The following is a 15,165-nucleotide window of genomic DNA, read 5'->3' on the forward strand; positions in this document are numbered from 1 at the left end:
TGGGTGAGTGAGTGAGCTGGGGGTGTCTTACCTCGGATCGGTGTACCTTCTGCAAAGGAAACAAAGAAAATAAGTGAAAAGACTGTAAAACCCCAAACACCTGCACTGCCCGTGGGAAAAGGACCTGAGTCAAGGAAGACAGTTCCCAGTAGGAAACTTCCTGCTCTACCTCATCTTAAATAACAGGGACACTGAAGAGGGCTTGGTGTGCACAGGGTGGGGGTGCCCTTGTAAGCAGTCCAATTCAGCTGGCTGTTTGCAGAGCCTCTGTGGCACCTGGCTTGAAAAGTCTTAAAACTGGCTCCATTTTGTTGCTAAGAATGCAAAGATAATCTTCAAGGCTCTCAGCTAACATTACTGTTTGCTACTTGCAGAACATGTGATGACCCTGCATTTACCTTCATCACTCCTGGGGAAAAAAGGGCTGGCATTACGGCCCTGTTAGCCCAGACAGGGAGAGGGACATCCAATACCTCGCATCACAACGAGCTGCAGGTTTGATCCCACCTTTGCTAGCAAATTCCCAGTTCCAAACTTTAGTTACTGGCACAGATGTGCAAGGAATTCAGGACATGTCCTGCTCGGGACCTTCAGTCACCCTTCACAGCTCTGCACAGGGACTGAAGGCACATGCTGTGCACTGAAGGCCAGGCTGCTGCACAGGTACAGGGTTACCTGGGTACCTCCTGCAGCTGCTCTGGGACCCCCTAATGCCAGGGAGGAGGGGGCTGTATGGAGAGAGCAGTCCTGTTACACTTGTCTCCTGGGTTATTTTATTCCAACCCCCTCCTGTTGTGTCCAAGAGCCCAACCCAAGCGTTCAGGTCTCCCAGCTGAGAGGCAGTGATGCTGTGGTGGGTGAACCAGGCCACAGTCAGGGGTAAAATCGCTGTCCCCCCCCCATCTGACCTCCTGAGGTTGCAACCAAACCATCTTCCTTTGAAAACACGGCAGGTCCTTTTGCTCACGGGGGCATTCAAAAAGTGTCACACAGCTTATCAAAGAAGGGGGTTCAGTTGGTGGGTTTTTACCCCCAATCCTGAGAACAGGGCAGATCCCGCAAGGCCAAGTGGTTTGTTGCCTCTCCCCAGGGAGAAATGCAAGAGCTCCCCTGCAGTGGTGACACCGCTGCCACTCTGCAGCACCTCCCAGCCAGGGCTGTGGAGCACATTAAATGATAAATATCAGCCTCTCCCCCTCTCCTCTCCCCCACTGAGGCACAGCAGAGTTATTACCCCTCTTTACACACGGGGGAACGAGGTAGAGGTGAAGCAACTCGCCCAAGGTCACGGAGGGAAGTCTGTGGCAGAGGCGAGAACAGGAGTCAAAGCCTCCTCTGTGCCAATCTTCTGCCTTAACCACCAAAAAAACCACCCTTTCCTCCTTATCCTTCAGCCCTGCTCATCCTCCTGCTGCGGTTCAATCCTCCATTCTCAGGATAGAAGGTAAAAATATAGAGATATTGATTACAGTTCATCTTTATTTTTCAAAAGGAGCTGAGGGAAGAGAGGCATTCTAGTGTTAGGGATTAGACTCTAGTTAGACTCAGCTTCTAGTTAAGAGGTTAGGTCATTGGCTAGAGAAGAGTTAGCATCTAGTTAGGGTTAGGAACTAGCTAAGGTTAATGAAGCAGGTTGGTTAGCTCTCAGGACAGAGGTTGGAGAGACAGCGCTTGGAAGAGGTGGGGGAGCGAGGACTTGGGCAGATCCCCACCCAGGAGATGGCAGGGAGGTTTAAAAAGCAAGAGAGAGAGAGAGAGAGAAAGCAGCAAAGGGTTATAGTTGAGTTCAGTGGAAATAAAAACAGCCTCTGATACATCCTTCTGTCTCAAAACTGGAGTGAAAATCTGCCATCTGTGGCACCAGTATGGAACAGGGTTAATGGGAAGAGGGGAGAGGAGGGGAAGAGACCCCAACATCACCCATGACTCGAAAGCTTCTTTGGCCTTGGCTAAGCCTGGCAGTTTCCCGAAAAGTTCACTCTAATTGACAGGAGAAACATGCTGGAAGTTAGAGCTGTGCAAGCACAGACACAACAGCAGTGTTACCTTCTTGTGTCACTGCAGGTTAGTCACTCCCTGTTCCCTCTGAGCATCAGCACTGCCCCTGGAAATGGGCTGGCAGCAGCTCCTGGAGACAGACTGTCCTGGAGACAGCGCTCTGGGAGAGCAAGGTGAGCCAGGCAACGGCACCTCAGGCTTTCCAGGTCTAACTCTGGCACACAGGTGAGGAGCAAAACAGGTTTAGGAAGATGCCCCACACCAGGGACTGGAGGAGGGGGGACAGAAATTCAGTCAGAATGAGCTCGGTTAACTCGCAGGGCAAGAGCAGCAGTTTGGGTGGTGGCCCACACACAGATGGTAGATTTTCACCGTTGGAGTTTCACATCTAACCAGGTTCATGTTCAACACGGGGGCAGCAGGAACGGTGCTGGAAGAGGGTGTGAACTTGATTGATTATTCTGAGGGACTCTGACAGGTCCTGCAAGGTTCGAGATGGGGTCGTAGGGGTGGAGGGGAGGCCCCCGTGCTCAATACCTGACTTGCCTGGTGAGCATGAGGGAATGCACGAGGCTGCCCAGTGTCCAGGGCAGAGCAAGGGCACCAGCTCTGCAGGAGAACTAAAGGAGGAACAGCTCGCACTGGATGCTGATTTTCCAAGTGAAAAGCTGGTTCTGAGATGCCACGTGCAAACTATTCATACTGCCTTCCACAGCCTCCCAGGATCTGCAGATCTGCCTATTTAGGGCAAATTTTGAGGCTGCCTGAGCCCAGATGGCCAGCCCAGGGTTTAGCAGCAGAGGCAAAAGGCAGCTTAAAGGCCTTGTCTCTGGATTATAAATGCCCAAGATGGTGCCAGGCAGAATTCCCCGTGCAGGTGTCCCCCTCTGTGACAGAGGATGGGGGGTCTGCTCCCCACCACCCCTCCCCCTCTGATTCCCCACATGCTGTGCCGCCTCCGGATTCTCCAAGCCCTGAAAAGAGGGAGAGGAGGACAGTCACCATCGCCATGGCAATGCCAGAAAACACATCCCCACCTTCTGTCGGGCCACGTGTGGGAACATGTGTGTGCTGAGCTCCTCTCCCGAGGGCTGGACGCAGCTTTCTGCTCCACAACAAGCGGGCGATCATCAAGGGAGCTCCTGCGATCTGAAAACGCCGGATCCTGGCTGACAGCTGCAATTCCTACATCTCCACTAACAAAGGGGCACTTGGCACAGGCAGGAAATGGGACGTGTGAGCCCCTGCAGACGGGCTCCTCTGCCCTCTCCGGGGATGGAGATGAATCCAGAGGGGCAAAGCGGGGCTGGAATTCTTATCCTCAACCCTTCCCCACTGACCTGTGATTTACAGCTTCAATTTGGAAACGCTGCAGCCCCCACCTCTCCCTCCTGAAAATGCCAATAACCCCGTTAGATGTGAAACTCCAAGACCTCCTGCAGGTGTGAACACAATTATCACAGTTCCAGGGTACAAGCTATTGTGTAATTGGGGAATTCCAGGACAACTGTTGCTAAGAGACCGAAAAAAAAAAAAAAATCTATCCAATGTTAGGAGGTTTATATTTAGCTGTTATCTTTTTATACAGATAAATTAATTGGAATTGTTATTACTATTCTTTTTATTTTTTTTTGTAGCCTGCAATACCCCTGCAGAAATTAATTTAGAGGGCAGAACATCCCTACTGAAAGGAGTTAGTAGAAGAAATGCAGAGCATGCCTCTCAAGAAGCTGTTACAAAGGAATTAGTTTAAAGGGTAAGGGTTATAAATCTGCACATTAGCAGGTTTGGGGTTTTTTGGTTGGATTTTTGATTTTTTTTTTTTAAATTGAACAAACTTACCAAAGGTCTCTGAATGTTAAAAAAAGGTGAAAAACAAAGAAAAAAAAAAGAAAAGAAAAGAAAAGCTTGTTATAGCCAGTTATTTAGAAAACAGAAGACACACACAAGACACAAAAGGTTTTAGTATTTCTGTGGTGAGGAGGGTGGCTGGAGGCTGCCTCCAGTGTCCCCCCTAGATGGCACGGCTGAGCAGAGGACACTGGCTCTGCCTTCTGCTTCAAATGTCCCGAGATAAGCAGAAATATCCATTTTCCAAGACCACTTAAACTCCTGTACAACCCAGGTCTCTAAGGCTGAGACGTTCGTGTCGTCTAAGGCAAGCAGGAGCCCAGACAGAGCTTCTTCCCATTCTCCTCCTCCTGACCACTCAGCTCTTCACTCAGCCAAACCCCCCGAGCATTACAAGATTTCCAGCTGGTTGGGAAGTTTATCTGGAGTCGGAAAGGGGGAGCAGAAAAACCAGATAGAGAAAAGCCACCACGGTTAATGAGATACCACGTGTTTCTTGATTAGATTGAAGACCCATGTCACAAATGGGTCCCCAGGATGATGGGAATATAATGACTGTGGTCTCAGGGGCCCGTTTATGTTGCCAGCCAAACATTCAGATTTAATACAAATGAGAACCGAATCTGGACACGGTTCCTGATTTCGCAGAGTTCCCTGTGTGGCATTTCACTTGTTCCTTTTAATGAATTCATTTGCATGTTTAGCACTAACTCATATATTGATAAAAATCCGGTTCTTAGCACCCTCTGTACTGCAGCAGCACGGCTGCCATCCTGATGACTTCATCAGCCTGTCCCAGACTCCATCAGGGAGCAACACAGGCACACGTTTGGGGACAGCACAGCCATTGGCTTCTACACTGAACCCCAGAATGGTTTGGGTTGGAAGGGACCTTAAACCCATCCAGTTCTACCCCCTGCCATGGGCAGGGACACCTTCCACTAGACCAGGTTTCTCCAAGTCCTATCCAACCTGGCCTTGGACAATTCCAGCCACAGCTTCTCTGGGCAACCTGAGGCCTCACCACCCTCAGACGGGAAAATTTCTTCCTAAATCTTCCCAGCTCTGCTAGCACGAAGTGCAGTTGTGAAGCTGTGATTCAGCAGCAGGGTCACTGCTCCTCCCTGCACTCCTGCTCCCAGAGGGCCCCTCAAAACACCCTCAGCTGGGTGTAACTGGTGACCCCAAGGTTGGCTGGAGTTCCACTGGTGACCTGTGGGTGAAAGACACTGAAGCTTGTTAGCAGTGTCCTGGAGCATCCAATGCCCTGGTGTGTGCTAGTGCCACACTTCTGGCAGCAAAGTTTGTTTTCTGGAAAGATAAATGTATTAAATTAAGTCCTGACTTCAGCAGCTCAAACAGGCATCACCTCGCGTTCCGGTCACAAATCCGTGCCTGAATCTGCTCTGCCATGGTGTTAAAGAATCCTTTTCCGCAGACCAAAGTGCTGACACAGTACAGATGACCCCAATGTTCATATTTTGGACTTTCACGGGCCTTTCCTTGCAGAACATGCAAGTTCTGAAAGGCCACGAAAAGCAGAAATCGGAGAACTGGGAAGTCCCGACCGCCCAGGGATCTGCACTCCCTGCCACACAGGCAACAGGTTCCTGCCCCAAAGGACAACAGGGATGCTTCAGGGTTTCACCAGTTTACTAATTGAAAGCAGCTGTAAATGAGATTAAATCTCAGCAGGTATCTTCTGATTTATCAGAAGGGCCAAGGGTTCACTCTGAGGTCAACCAACGCACTGGAATAAAAACGCAGCACTCAGGTGGCTCTGAGGAAAACACCAGATCAAAACCCAGCTAAAGAGTAAAGGCATTCTAGCAAGATGATGAATGTATTAAAAATAATCTGCCTGTGCATTACTCACACTTCAGTTCACGGTCACAGAGCATGATATAATTCTAGTTTACCTCTCATTATTTATGCTGAGTGATTTTTTTTATTTGCAATTGCCTCAGCTGTTATGATAAAACAGGGAGGTCAATCTCATCTGCGTTCGTGGGATTCAACAAGCCATTCTAATTCCACAAAGCAGTTTAAGGATCTGCTTGTAACTTTGCTTCACTGAATAAGGAGCATTTATGCAGGTGTGTAAAAGCTGCATTAAACTGGAGCTATGCTGAAGCTTTTCCACTGGTGACCCAATCAACCAAAAGTCTTTATTTTTAGTAGAGTCTTTGCCAAAAAGGGCAAGACAAAAACCAGGTGGTTCCATGCTCTGATATTCAGATGCAGCAGGACATAGTCAAAACTGATTTTCCCAGAGCCAGCAGAGATCTGGGCAGAAGCAGTTGGTTATTACTCGACTGGACACCTTGTAAAAGGTCTAATGCAAACAAAGCAACCCCAGTGGCTTCAGTGAAACCTCTGCTTTCCCTTTGCCTACAACAATGCCTTTTTTTGCCAAAAAAAAAGACTTAGAAATGCTCCATCTCTCTTGGCCAAAGAAATCTTCTGAGCAGCTGAAGTAATGCTGGTCCTTCCTAGGTCCAACCTTGGACATGTTTTCTTTAGGCTGGGTCTAAGCAGTCAGTCCAAGCAGTACGTGAAAAGGATTATTTCCTGGGTTAGTTTTTGTCAAGAGGTAAAACTTCCAAAGCTTGCTTCATTTTTGCAGCTCTCAATGGGAGTGTTTTATCAGTAGTACTCAAAAATAAATCCACCTATGCCCTCCTTGCACACTCTCACCCAGCAAACTGGCAGATTTAACAAGTATAAAAACAGCTCCCGAAACGTGAATATTAAGAGATGTCACGTTGCCACACACACACACACACACAAAAAAACCCAGCAAACATAAAACAAACAGGAGAGACAGATGGACAAGCAGATGGGGAAAGATGGAAAACTGACAAGAGCCACAGAGCTGGGGTACATCTGTTGGTGGGGATGGACTCCACGGGCAGAGCGCTGAGGGGTCACTCTGGAACACTCCCAGCGGCTCCACAGCGATGGCTGTGGGGGTGTGACACTGGAGAGATCCTGCAAGAGCTTCTTCTTCAACACCAGCTTTGAGAGGCTCCACTTACACCATCATGCCTTGACAGCAAGAGGCTGCCTGAGCCACGGGCCCCACACCAGGTGTGTGTGGCCTAAAAAGCCATCTCTGCCGTCGTGGTTCTTCCTTCCTTGCCCAGTTCTTGGGCTGAGGGAGGGGCAAACCCTCAGCTCCCATCCAGGCCCCAGTTTCCCCTGAGCTGCAAGAGCACCAAGATCCAGGGATGATAGTTACAGTGCCCTCTGGATGGGCACCAGCTTCCCTGCTGTCATTCCCTTCATGCCAGCTGGGCAGTAGAGAAGGCCAGGAGGGCTCCAAGTGGAAAGAATGCGTAGGAATACGAGTCCCAAAACAAACCAACAAAAAAAGTGAACGGCCTCTCCTCTGCTTCAGAAACCTCTTGCTCTCAACTCCTCCAGCCTCACAGCCAGGCCTTACCTGATCTCAGCTGTTTTATTCTCCCATTGCTGGCGCTGGGGTCGACGGGCAGGAAATCTTTGAACCAGGTGATCTCCGGGTCGGGGTTCCCACTGGCTGCACAGAGCATCGTGGCCGTCCGGGTCCGCTCCACCACCTTCAGCTGGGGCCCCATGTCAATGTTCGGGAAGCCAGGAGGCAACTGGTCCTCTGGAGGGGGAAAACAAAGGGAAGGGGTTAAACAGGGAGCAGGGCAGCAAATGGAGCTGCTCAGTGAACGCACCAAGGAGAGCATCAGGTACTCTTGCTGCCCCTGTGCAAGGCAAGTTAAAACAGTAAATGGTCCACACGTGGGTTGTGAAAACACATGATGCAATAAAACGCAGCAGCTTGTCCGTTTTATGTGATTATCTAACGTCCCACAAGAAGATTCGACGCTTAAATGTCATTTTTAAAACCCTTTGGGGCACAGGAGTGTGGACTCATAGAATCATTAAGGTTGGAAAAGACCTCCAGGATCACCAGGTTCAACCTGCCCACTAAACCATGTCCTCAAGTGCCACATTAACTCATTCTTTGAACACTTCCAGGGATGGGGACTCCACCACTGTCCTGGGCAGCCCCTTCCAATATTTAATCACTCTTTCAGTGAAGACATTTTCCTAATATCTAACCTGAACAACTTGAGGCCATTTCCCCTCGTCCTGTCCCTTGTTCCCAGGGAGCAGAGCTCGACCCACATCTGGTTGCACCCTCCTGTCAGGGAGTTGCAGAGAGCAAGAAGGTCCCTCCTCGAGCCTCCTTTTTCCAGGCTGAGCCCCCAGCTCCCTCAGCTGCTCCTCACAGGATTTATGCTCGAGTCACCGTGTCAAAGTTCCTCCAGATGAAGCTCTGTCAGGTCAGTGACTGGCACTTAACTGGTTTTTACAGCAGAACTGTGCACAGGGGTGGCAAAGCTCCCTGCACTGCAGAGAACAGTCTGTACAGTCACAGTTAAAAGGAAAGGGTTCACCTTCCCCCTCCAAACCTCACAGCACAAAACAAACTACACAAGAGGAATAATGAAAGAACCCACGTGGAAAAGGGCTGTCAAAGACACAGTGGGACTGGGAGAGAAAGGAGAGGAAAATCTCATCCAGCTGCAGTGACCAGAGGGGACACAGGTAACAACAATACGCCAAGTGCTGTCAGCCAGGCTGTGATTTCTAGATTTATTAATTCCAAGTGCTGTGCCCTCCAAGCAGAGGGACGTGGCACCAGCACCCAGCAGAGAGGCTCAGCTGAGCTTCAGCCGAGCTTCCTGCTTCTCTCAGTCCTGCCTTTGCCTTCCCTAATGAGGGTGAGGAGGGCAATCCTGAGCAATGCTGACTAATTTGTGGTAACTCACACAAAACCCCAGTGCTTCCCCTGTAATATTTGTCATCACTTCTTAACTCCTGTGGAATGGAAAAGAGCTGTCTCGTGCTGGCTGATACAGCTCTGGAACAGGCCATTTTTTTCCCCCCAGAAAGTGAGTGTTTGGGGGAGGGCAGCTTGGAAGGAGGATGCCAGAACCAGGGTGAGACTTGAGAGGGATTTTCCATCATCTCAAATGAGCCGTGTCAAGGAATCACAGCCTCGGGAGTCTGTGGTGTTGAATCCATCTCAAAAGCAGGTGAGGGAACAGAAGGGGAATTATAATACAGAGGATTTAAAAATGGTGGGATTTTTAAAAAGGCAACGTAAATCCCAACCAGCTCCCCACTGAAAGCGATGGGAGCTCTCACAGCAGCACCAAGATGGGGTTGGAGCCACTGGCCTTGGTTGGGAGCCACCCTGCCAACTGCCAACACACCAAGAGCTCACTTCCTAAGGCTGGCATGTGATGGATCAGGAGGAATGGAGCCAAACCACATAGGGCTGAACCCAGAGACAGTGGGACAAGAGTGGCCTTGCTGTGGTGGGCACCTTTAGACAGAATCAGAATGGCTTTGGTTGGAAGGGACCGTAAAGATCATCTAATCCCAAACCCCTGTTGTGAGGGACAACTCCCACTAGACCAGGGTGCTCAGAGCTCCATCCTGTAAGAGAAGCAGAATCACCAGATCCCAGCTCTGTGTGAGCTCCAAACACATGTGATTTGGGCAAGAGCTGTTTCACTCTGCTGTGCCTCACACTCAGCTTCTAAAAATCTACAAAATCCTGAAGGCAGAGCTAAAGGTGTGTGTGAGGTGCTCTGACACCTGAGGCCAAGAAACTCCGTCCAGCTCTGTTATTAGCAGTGCACAGCTACTGCAGGGAGAAAAAAAAAAAAAAGGATAAAATGCCTCAATTGTGTGTTTAAAAATGTATATTGCTTCCTGCCTCTGACCATTGTTGGAGAATTATAAAGGATCTATTGTGACTCACTGGAGAGTGAAATGTATTAACCACACCTCTCCTCATCGAGCACAGGAATCTGACCACAAACAGAACCACGTACCATTAGAACTGCTCCAGAAATGCAGATCTCCCAGGATGGACAAACACTTGCACAAGGGTGTAATTTCAGCGAGTCACAGAATCGCAGACTGGTTTGGGTGGGGAGGGGCCTTAGAGCTCATCCCATTCCACCCCTGCCATGGGCAGGGACACCTTCCACTAGCCCAGGTTCCTCCAAGCCCTGTTCAACCTGGCCTTGGACACTTCCAGGGATGGGGCAGCCACAGCTTCTCTGCCCAACCTGTGCCAGGGCCTCCCCACCCACCACAAAGGTAGCAGCTTCTTCCTAATATCTAATCCAAACCTGCTTTCTGTCAGTTTAAAGCCATTTTTTCAGCTTCAAGCCATTTTGGTGCATCTGAAAGCACCTCTAAAGCAGAACATTGCATCCTAAATTTGAACTGTGCACACCCCCCCTTTAACCAGGCACTGAACCAGCCCCCTGAGCTCACCAGGCTGTGCTCAGGCACTGCAGGGCTCTCTGAACCTCCTGTGCTGCAAACCCCCAGCCCCCCAGGAGTGAGCTCAGGGCAGGGGGGGGGGCCCAGGGAATTGTTGTGCCTCTGCACAGCTTTCAGCCAGGCTTTTAACGTCTTCCTTTCCCTCCTGCTCTTTCCCCAGCCGTGCCGAGCGGTGAGGAGCCGCTGCCGCATTGGCTGCAGATGACATCATTATTGATCACTGCTTTTATCCTGCTCCCTGGTGATGCTGCTCCACCTGCCTCCAACCCCAGCCCCTTCCTTCCATGAACCAATTAATCCACAGAGAGAATAACCCTCTGCCTGGCAGGGTGTGTGTGTGTGTGTTTGCACATGTGTGTGTGTGTGTGCTGGGGGAGGCCTGGTACAACTATTATTACTGAGTGTTTCTAATTAAACAAAAATGTTAATCTTGCAGCACAATGTGCAGAATTCCTCTGAGTTTAATTAAAACAACTGCGACTAGAGGCGTGATCAGATTTGAGGATCAGATCATCTCTGAACATCACACACTGCTCTGATTCAAGTGCTCAGATTTCCTTCCTGTCAGGGAAGTGAAACTGCCTCCATCCCCTAACAACTGGATTCCCTGTAATAATGCAATTACAACCTCAGCACAATCCCCACAAGACATGCACACACAAGCCCTGCCACCCTCCCCATCAATCCCCAAACACCACCCCAAGCCTGTTCCCGAATAAATAAGGAATGGTTTGGGTCGTGAATTCTCTTTCTGAAAGCAGCTCAGACAACTGCAGGAACAAAAGAACCAGACACAAGCTGGAGGTGCTTCAAGGGCACATCTGGGCAGCTGCTGCTGCTGGAAATGGTGCTGGTTTATGCAGGCAAACACTTGCAGTTGCCACATAAAGGGAGCATCCCAACACCTTGTTCACACCTGAGCTTGGACCGAGCAGTTTAAACCCCTCCCCAAAGCTGGTGAATCACCTCAAGGCCACTGAACCAAGTAGGGTGAGAAAGGATAGGGGAGGAGGGATGGAGAGAGGCAGGGAAAGAGCACTTCAGCCCTCATTTATAAAACATCCTACCCGAGGACACGCTCTGTGCTGGAGGACGCACCTGGATCCAACCCGGGTTCACAAACAAGGGCCCCCAGCCCCAGCGAGGGGACAGGGGTGCTCTCTGTCTCCTTGTCACTCTGGAAGGTGGCACCTCTGGGTTTAGCTAATTAGCTGTGCTGGAAATGAGGATGATAAAGAAAGATAAAGCGGTGTTGCTGCTGCTCTTTTTCCCCGCAGGGTGTGCACGGCTGGTTAATAATTTAGAGGAGAAGGAGGGTGTGAGCGTGTACAGATGCGCCATGGACTCGGTGCAGAAAGCCACGAGGATGCTCTGAAGGGGAGAGGAGGAGGGATTTTTTCCCTCTCCTCTGGAGATCTGGATGCTGGATGGTCTCTACACAGTCGACTGTCCTCATTCAGCGTGGAAAACCAGGAACACAGAGACGAAGCAGCTCGAGTGACACGACTTTTAAGCAGAATCAGGATCACAATCCAGCACTGCTGAACTTATTGCTGTTCTCTTCATTAAGTTTATGAACAGCTACAGCTGTCCTCTACCCAACAGGTATCCTGGCACTATGCACCTTGTGAAACTACATCAACAAGTTCTTTCCACCCATGTGCCTGTACCTGTGCCTCAGGTACCTGTTATTTCCCAGCCAGACAACTTTAATGCAGGGAGGAGTCTCACTAACACGCTCTGTTGACTCCATTTCTTTTGAGCTGAAAGGTTTACTATGAAAACAGTAACAGCCTAACAATGTTATTAAAAAATTGTGGGCTCACAGGCAATAAATACACACTTAGATATGTGTGTTGGACTCCAAAATAGTGCAGGTAATGCCTGTATTCCCTAATGTGTCCCTACATGCCCTCCTTCTACAGGCATCTGAGTTAAAATTACTTTGATGTTATTCATAAGCTACAGAACTAATCTGCTGTCAACGTTGTCCAATTTTCAGGTCACTACAAGAAAAGCAAAACAAGTCAAGTTTGAAGAAAGACTGCCAGGAATTTTCCAAATGGCAAGGTAACATTTCAGAGGGGGCAGTTTCCCTCTTCCATGTGCTCCCCTGGGACTCGCTGTTCTCTGCTGAGCATCCAGAGCTCGTTGTTTACCTTTGGCTGATTTAAAGCCAACAATTACACACAAGAACCAACAAAACAGCAGGGATCTTGCTAGAACTTTTATACATGCCCACACCAGATGTGTTCTTGGAGTAGGAAATGTGTGAGGGAAATTTCGGGCTGCAGTTGGTAGCGAAATGTCCGAATACTTCCTAAAACGAAATCAAAGAGGGAATCACCAGAAGAAGCAGGTCTGAAAGGCTGCCCACAGCAGCCTCAATCATCCTCCAGCAGCGAGTGCCACAGCCCTGACATGTCTAACAGCCCACTCTCCTCAGTTTTCCAGGGTGTAGCAGCCCTCAGGAACAGCAGGCACTGGCCAGGACGGAGCAAGCGATGGGATCAGGGCACGGTAAATCCTGTTCCGTGACATTGAACTGGACTAATCACTGGCTTTTATGGGAACACAGTGCATTTACTAACAGCTCACAAGGGTAACCTCCACAGAACTCTACCAGCTCCCACAGACTACTAAAGAATTGGAGGGAAAGTATAATCTGTATACAGGAAGTAATAATAATCATCATAATATGGATCTGTGGATAGAGATGATGTAAATGTAGACATAGATAAATACAGCCAGAATCACAGACTGGTTTGGGTTGGGAGGGATCTTAAAGCTCGTCTCATTCCACCCCCTGCCAAGAGCAGGGACACCTTCCACTATCCCAGGTTGCTCCAAACCCCGTCCAACCTGGCCTTGGACACTTCTAGGGGTGGGGAGTCCAAAACCTCTCTGTGTCTGTATCTATCCCAGGACACACAGACACAGAAACACCACCAACTGAGAGCTGGGGTGTCTGTGCCAATTACCTTCCTCCCTGCCTAAGTTATAACGAAAAATAACAGCAGCTGGAGTCAACAACAACTGGAAAATGCTTCCAAAAACCAGTCTGGTTCGCAGGCACTCTGTCTAAGCCAGCTGTGGAAAGAACAGCCAGTCTCTGCAGCCCTACCAAACTGGGATCCCTGGAGAAGCAGAGCAGGAAGGACAAAACAAGCCAGCAGAGCTGGTGTGAAGGGACTCTGTGTGAGTTGAATGCTGTCCATCACAGCTTTGCTTCTCAGAAGCTCCCAAAGGTTTCCTCTCCTGCAGTTTCCTGTTTTTAAGTGAAGGCACATGGGTTTCTATCAGGGTCTGATCCAGGGGTAATCACGTGGATCAGCAAGAAGGGGTTTACCCTCAATCCCTTCAGCAGCTGTATCTAGTAAGGAAGAATGTTTTATTTTATCTTCTGAGAAGGGAAAATATTTTCTGTGTTATTTTCCATTCCTGGGACTGCCCTGGTGTTGAGGAAACCCTCTAATGTTCCTGCCCAAAGGTACAGACATGTATTTCTGATTACAACACACACCCAACAGGCTGCAGAGCTACTCCAAAGTGCCTCATGCAGTTGGCAGCAGCTGGGGCCCAGGTTTCTGCACTCCAGAGTGTGCCAGGGTACCAGGTTCTGCAAATGACAGCTCCCATCCATCTCCAGGCTGTGGAGCAGCCGTGGAGCAGCCCCCTCTCTGTGCTCAGCATCAGTTCTGCAAGTGAGAGAAGAGACAGAGAGGAGGAGGAGGAGGCCATGCAGGGAAAGAGAGAAAAGACAAACAGGAGAGTGGGTGAGTGCAGAAGAGGGGAGGGGAAGGAGAGGCCTGGCTGCCAGCATGCTCACTTTGTCATTGTGGAGATCAGTGCATTTGGGCTTGGTGCTTTCAAGTCTCCCAGCACTTAAAAATGAGGATAAAGAGGAGAGAATCTTTGCTGTGTGAAAGCTGAGGAACGATTAGGGATGGAATAACTCCAGCTGAGCAGGGAAGGGGAGGGTCTGCAATCAAAGCTGCTTCTCTGATGCTCTTCAACATTGTCTTGACCCACTCTACAGTTAATTCCTGCTCACTCAAGCTCCATGGATGGGTACCCTCACTGCTGCAGCACAGTCAGAAACAGAGACACCAAACCAGCTCCCAGACAGAGCAGGAGAGCTTGTGAGAGCACAGCACACAGTCAGAATGTCCTGGTGGGATCAGCAAAGGGTGGAAATAGTCAGGCAGTGGGAAGGTGCAGCTCCTGTGTTGTCATCTGTCCCCATGGCTGACACATGGATGATGCTGATCCCAGAAGGAAGAGCTGCACAAAGACACGTACAAAGAGCCCTGGTCCCTGAGGACAATCCCTGAGCTCAGCTCAGCATTCCCATTTTGCTCTCCACAACTCCCTGACAGGGGGCTGTGGCCAGGTGGGGGTCGGTCTCTTCTCCCAGGTAACAGGTGAGAAGACCAGGAAATGGCCTCGTGTTGTGCAAGGGGAGGGTCAGGTTGGACATCAGGAAGAATTTCTCCACAGAAAGGGATGGCAAACATTGGAAGGGGTTGCCCAGGAAGGTTTGGAATCCCCATCCCTGGAGGTGTCCAAGGAATGCCTGGATGTGGCACTCAGTGCTCTGGGCTGGGGGACAAGGTGGGGATGGGGCACAGCTTGGACTTGATGATCTTGGAGGTCTTTTCCAACCTCAATGATTCTATGATTCCATACACTGCAGCTTGCTTTTGGTGGAGAGAGCCTTAAAACCACTGTGAGAATCCAGGGGATTGGTGAGGGCAGCAGCTGGAGAACCTTCCCTGGACGCTGCTCAAGGGGTACAAACTTTGAATTTGACTGCAGGGGCACTTCTCCCAAACTGTCACAGCTCCCAAGGAATATATGTGGGAATAAGTGTGAGGAATAAGGCTCCCAGCCCTCTGGGATAACCACAGTTAGACACACTCTCGTCATTCCAAGCTCCTGACAGATCCATCCCACCACGTTTCTCAAACA

General features: G+C 49.8%; 1 protein-coding gene across 10 annotated transcripts in view; it reads right to left on the reverse strand.

Moving 5' to 3' along the window:
• Positions 1-15,165, reverse strand: part of PTPRS (protein tyrosine phosphatase receptor type S) — a 157,859-nt gene that overhangs the window by 62,229 nt on the left and 80,465 nt on the right. For all 10 annotated transcript variants that reach the window (XM_050320947.1, XM_050320953.1, XM_050320952.1 and 7 more), the window contains exon 5: positions 7,295-7,483. In XM_050320947.1, coding sequence (XP_050176904.1) covers positions 7,295-7,483 — 189 coding nt within the window. The remainder of the gene's footprint in view (positions 1-7,294; positions 7,484-15,165) is intronic.

This window comes from Myiozetetes cayanensis, unplaced genomic scaffold (assembly GCF_022539395.1).
Source record: "Myiozetetes cayanensis isolate MyiCay16 unplaced genomic scaffold, myiCay2020 scf26, whole genome shotgun sequence".
Taxonomy (NCBI): domain Eukaryota; kingdom Metazoa; phylum Chordata; class Aves; order Passeriformes; family Tyrannidae; genus Myiozetetes; species Myiozetetes cayanensis.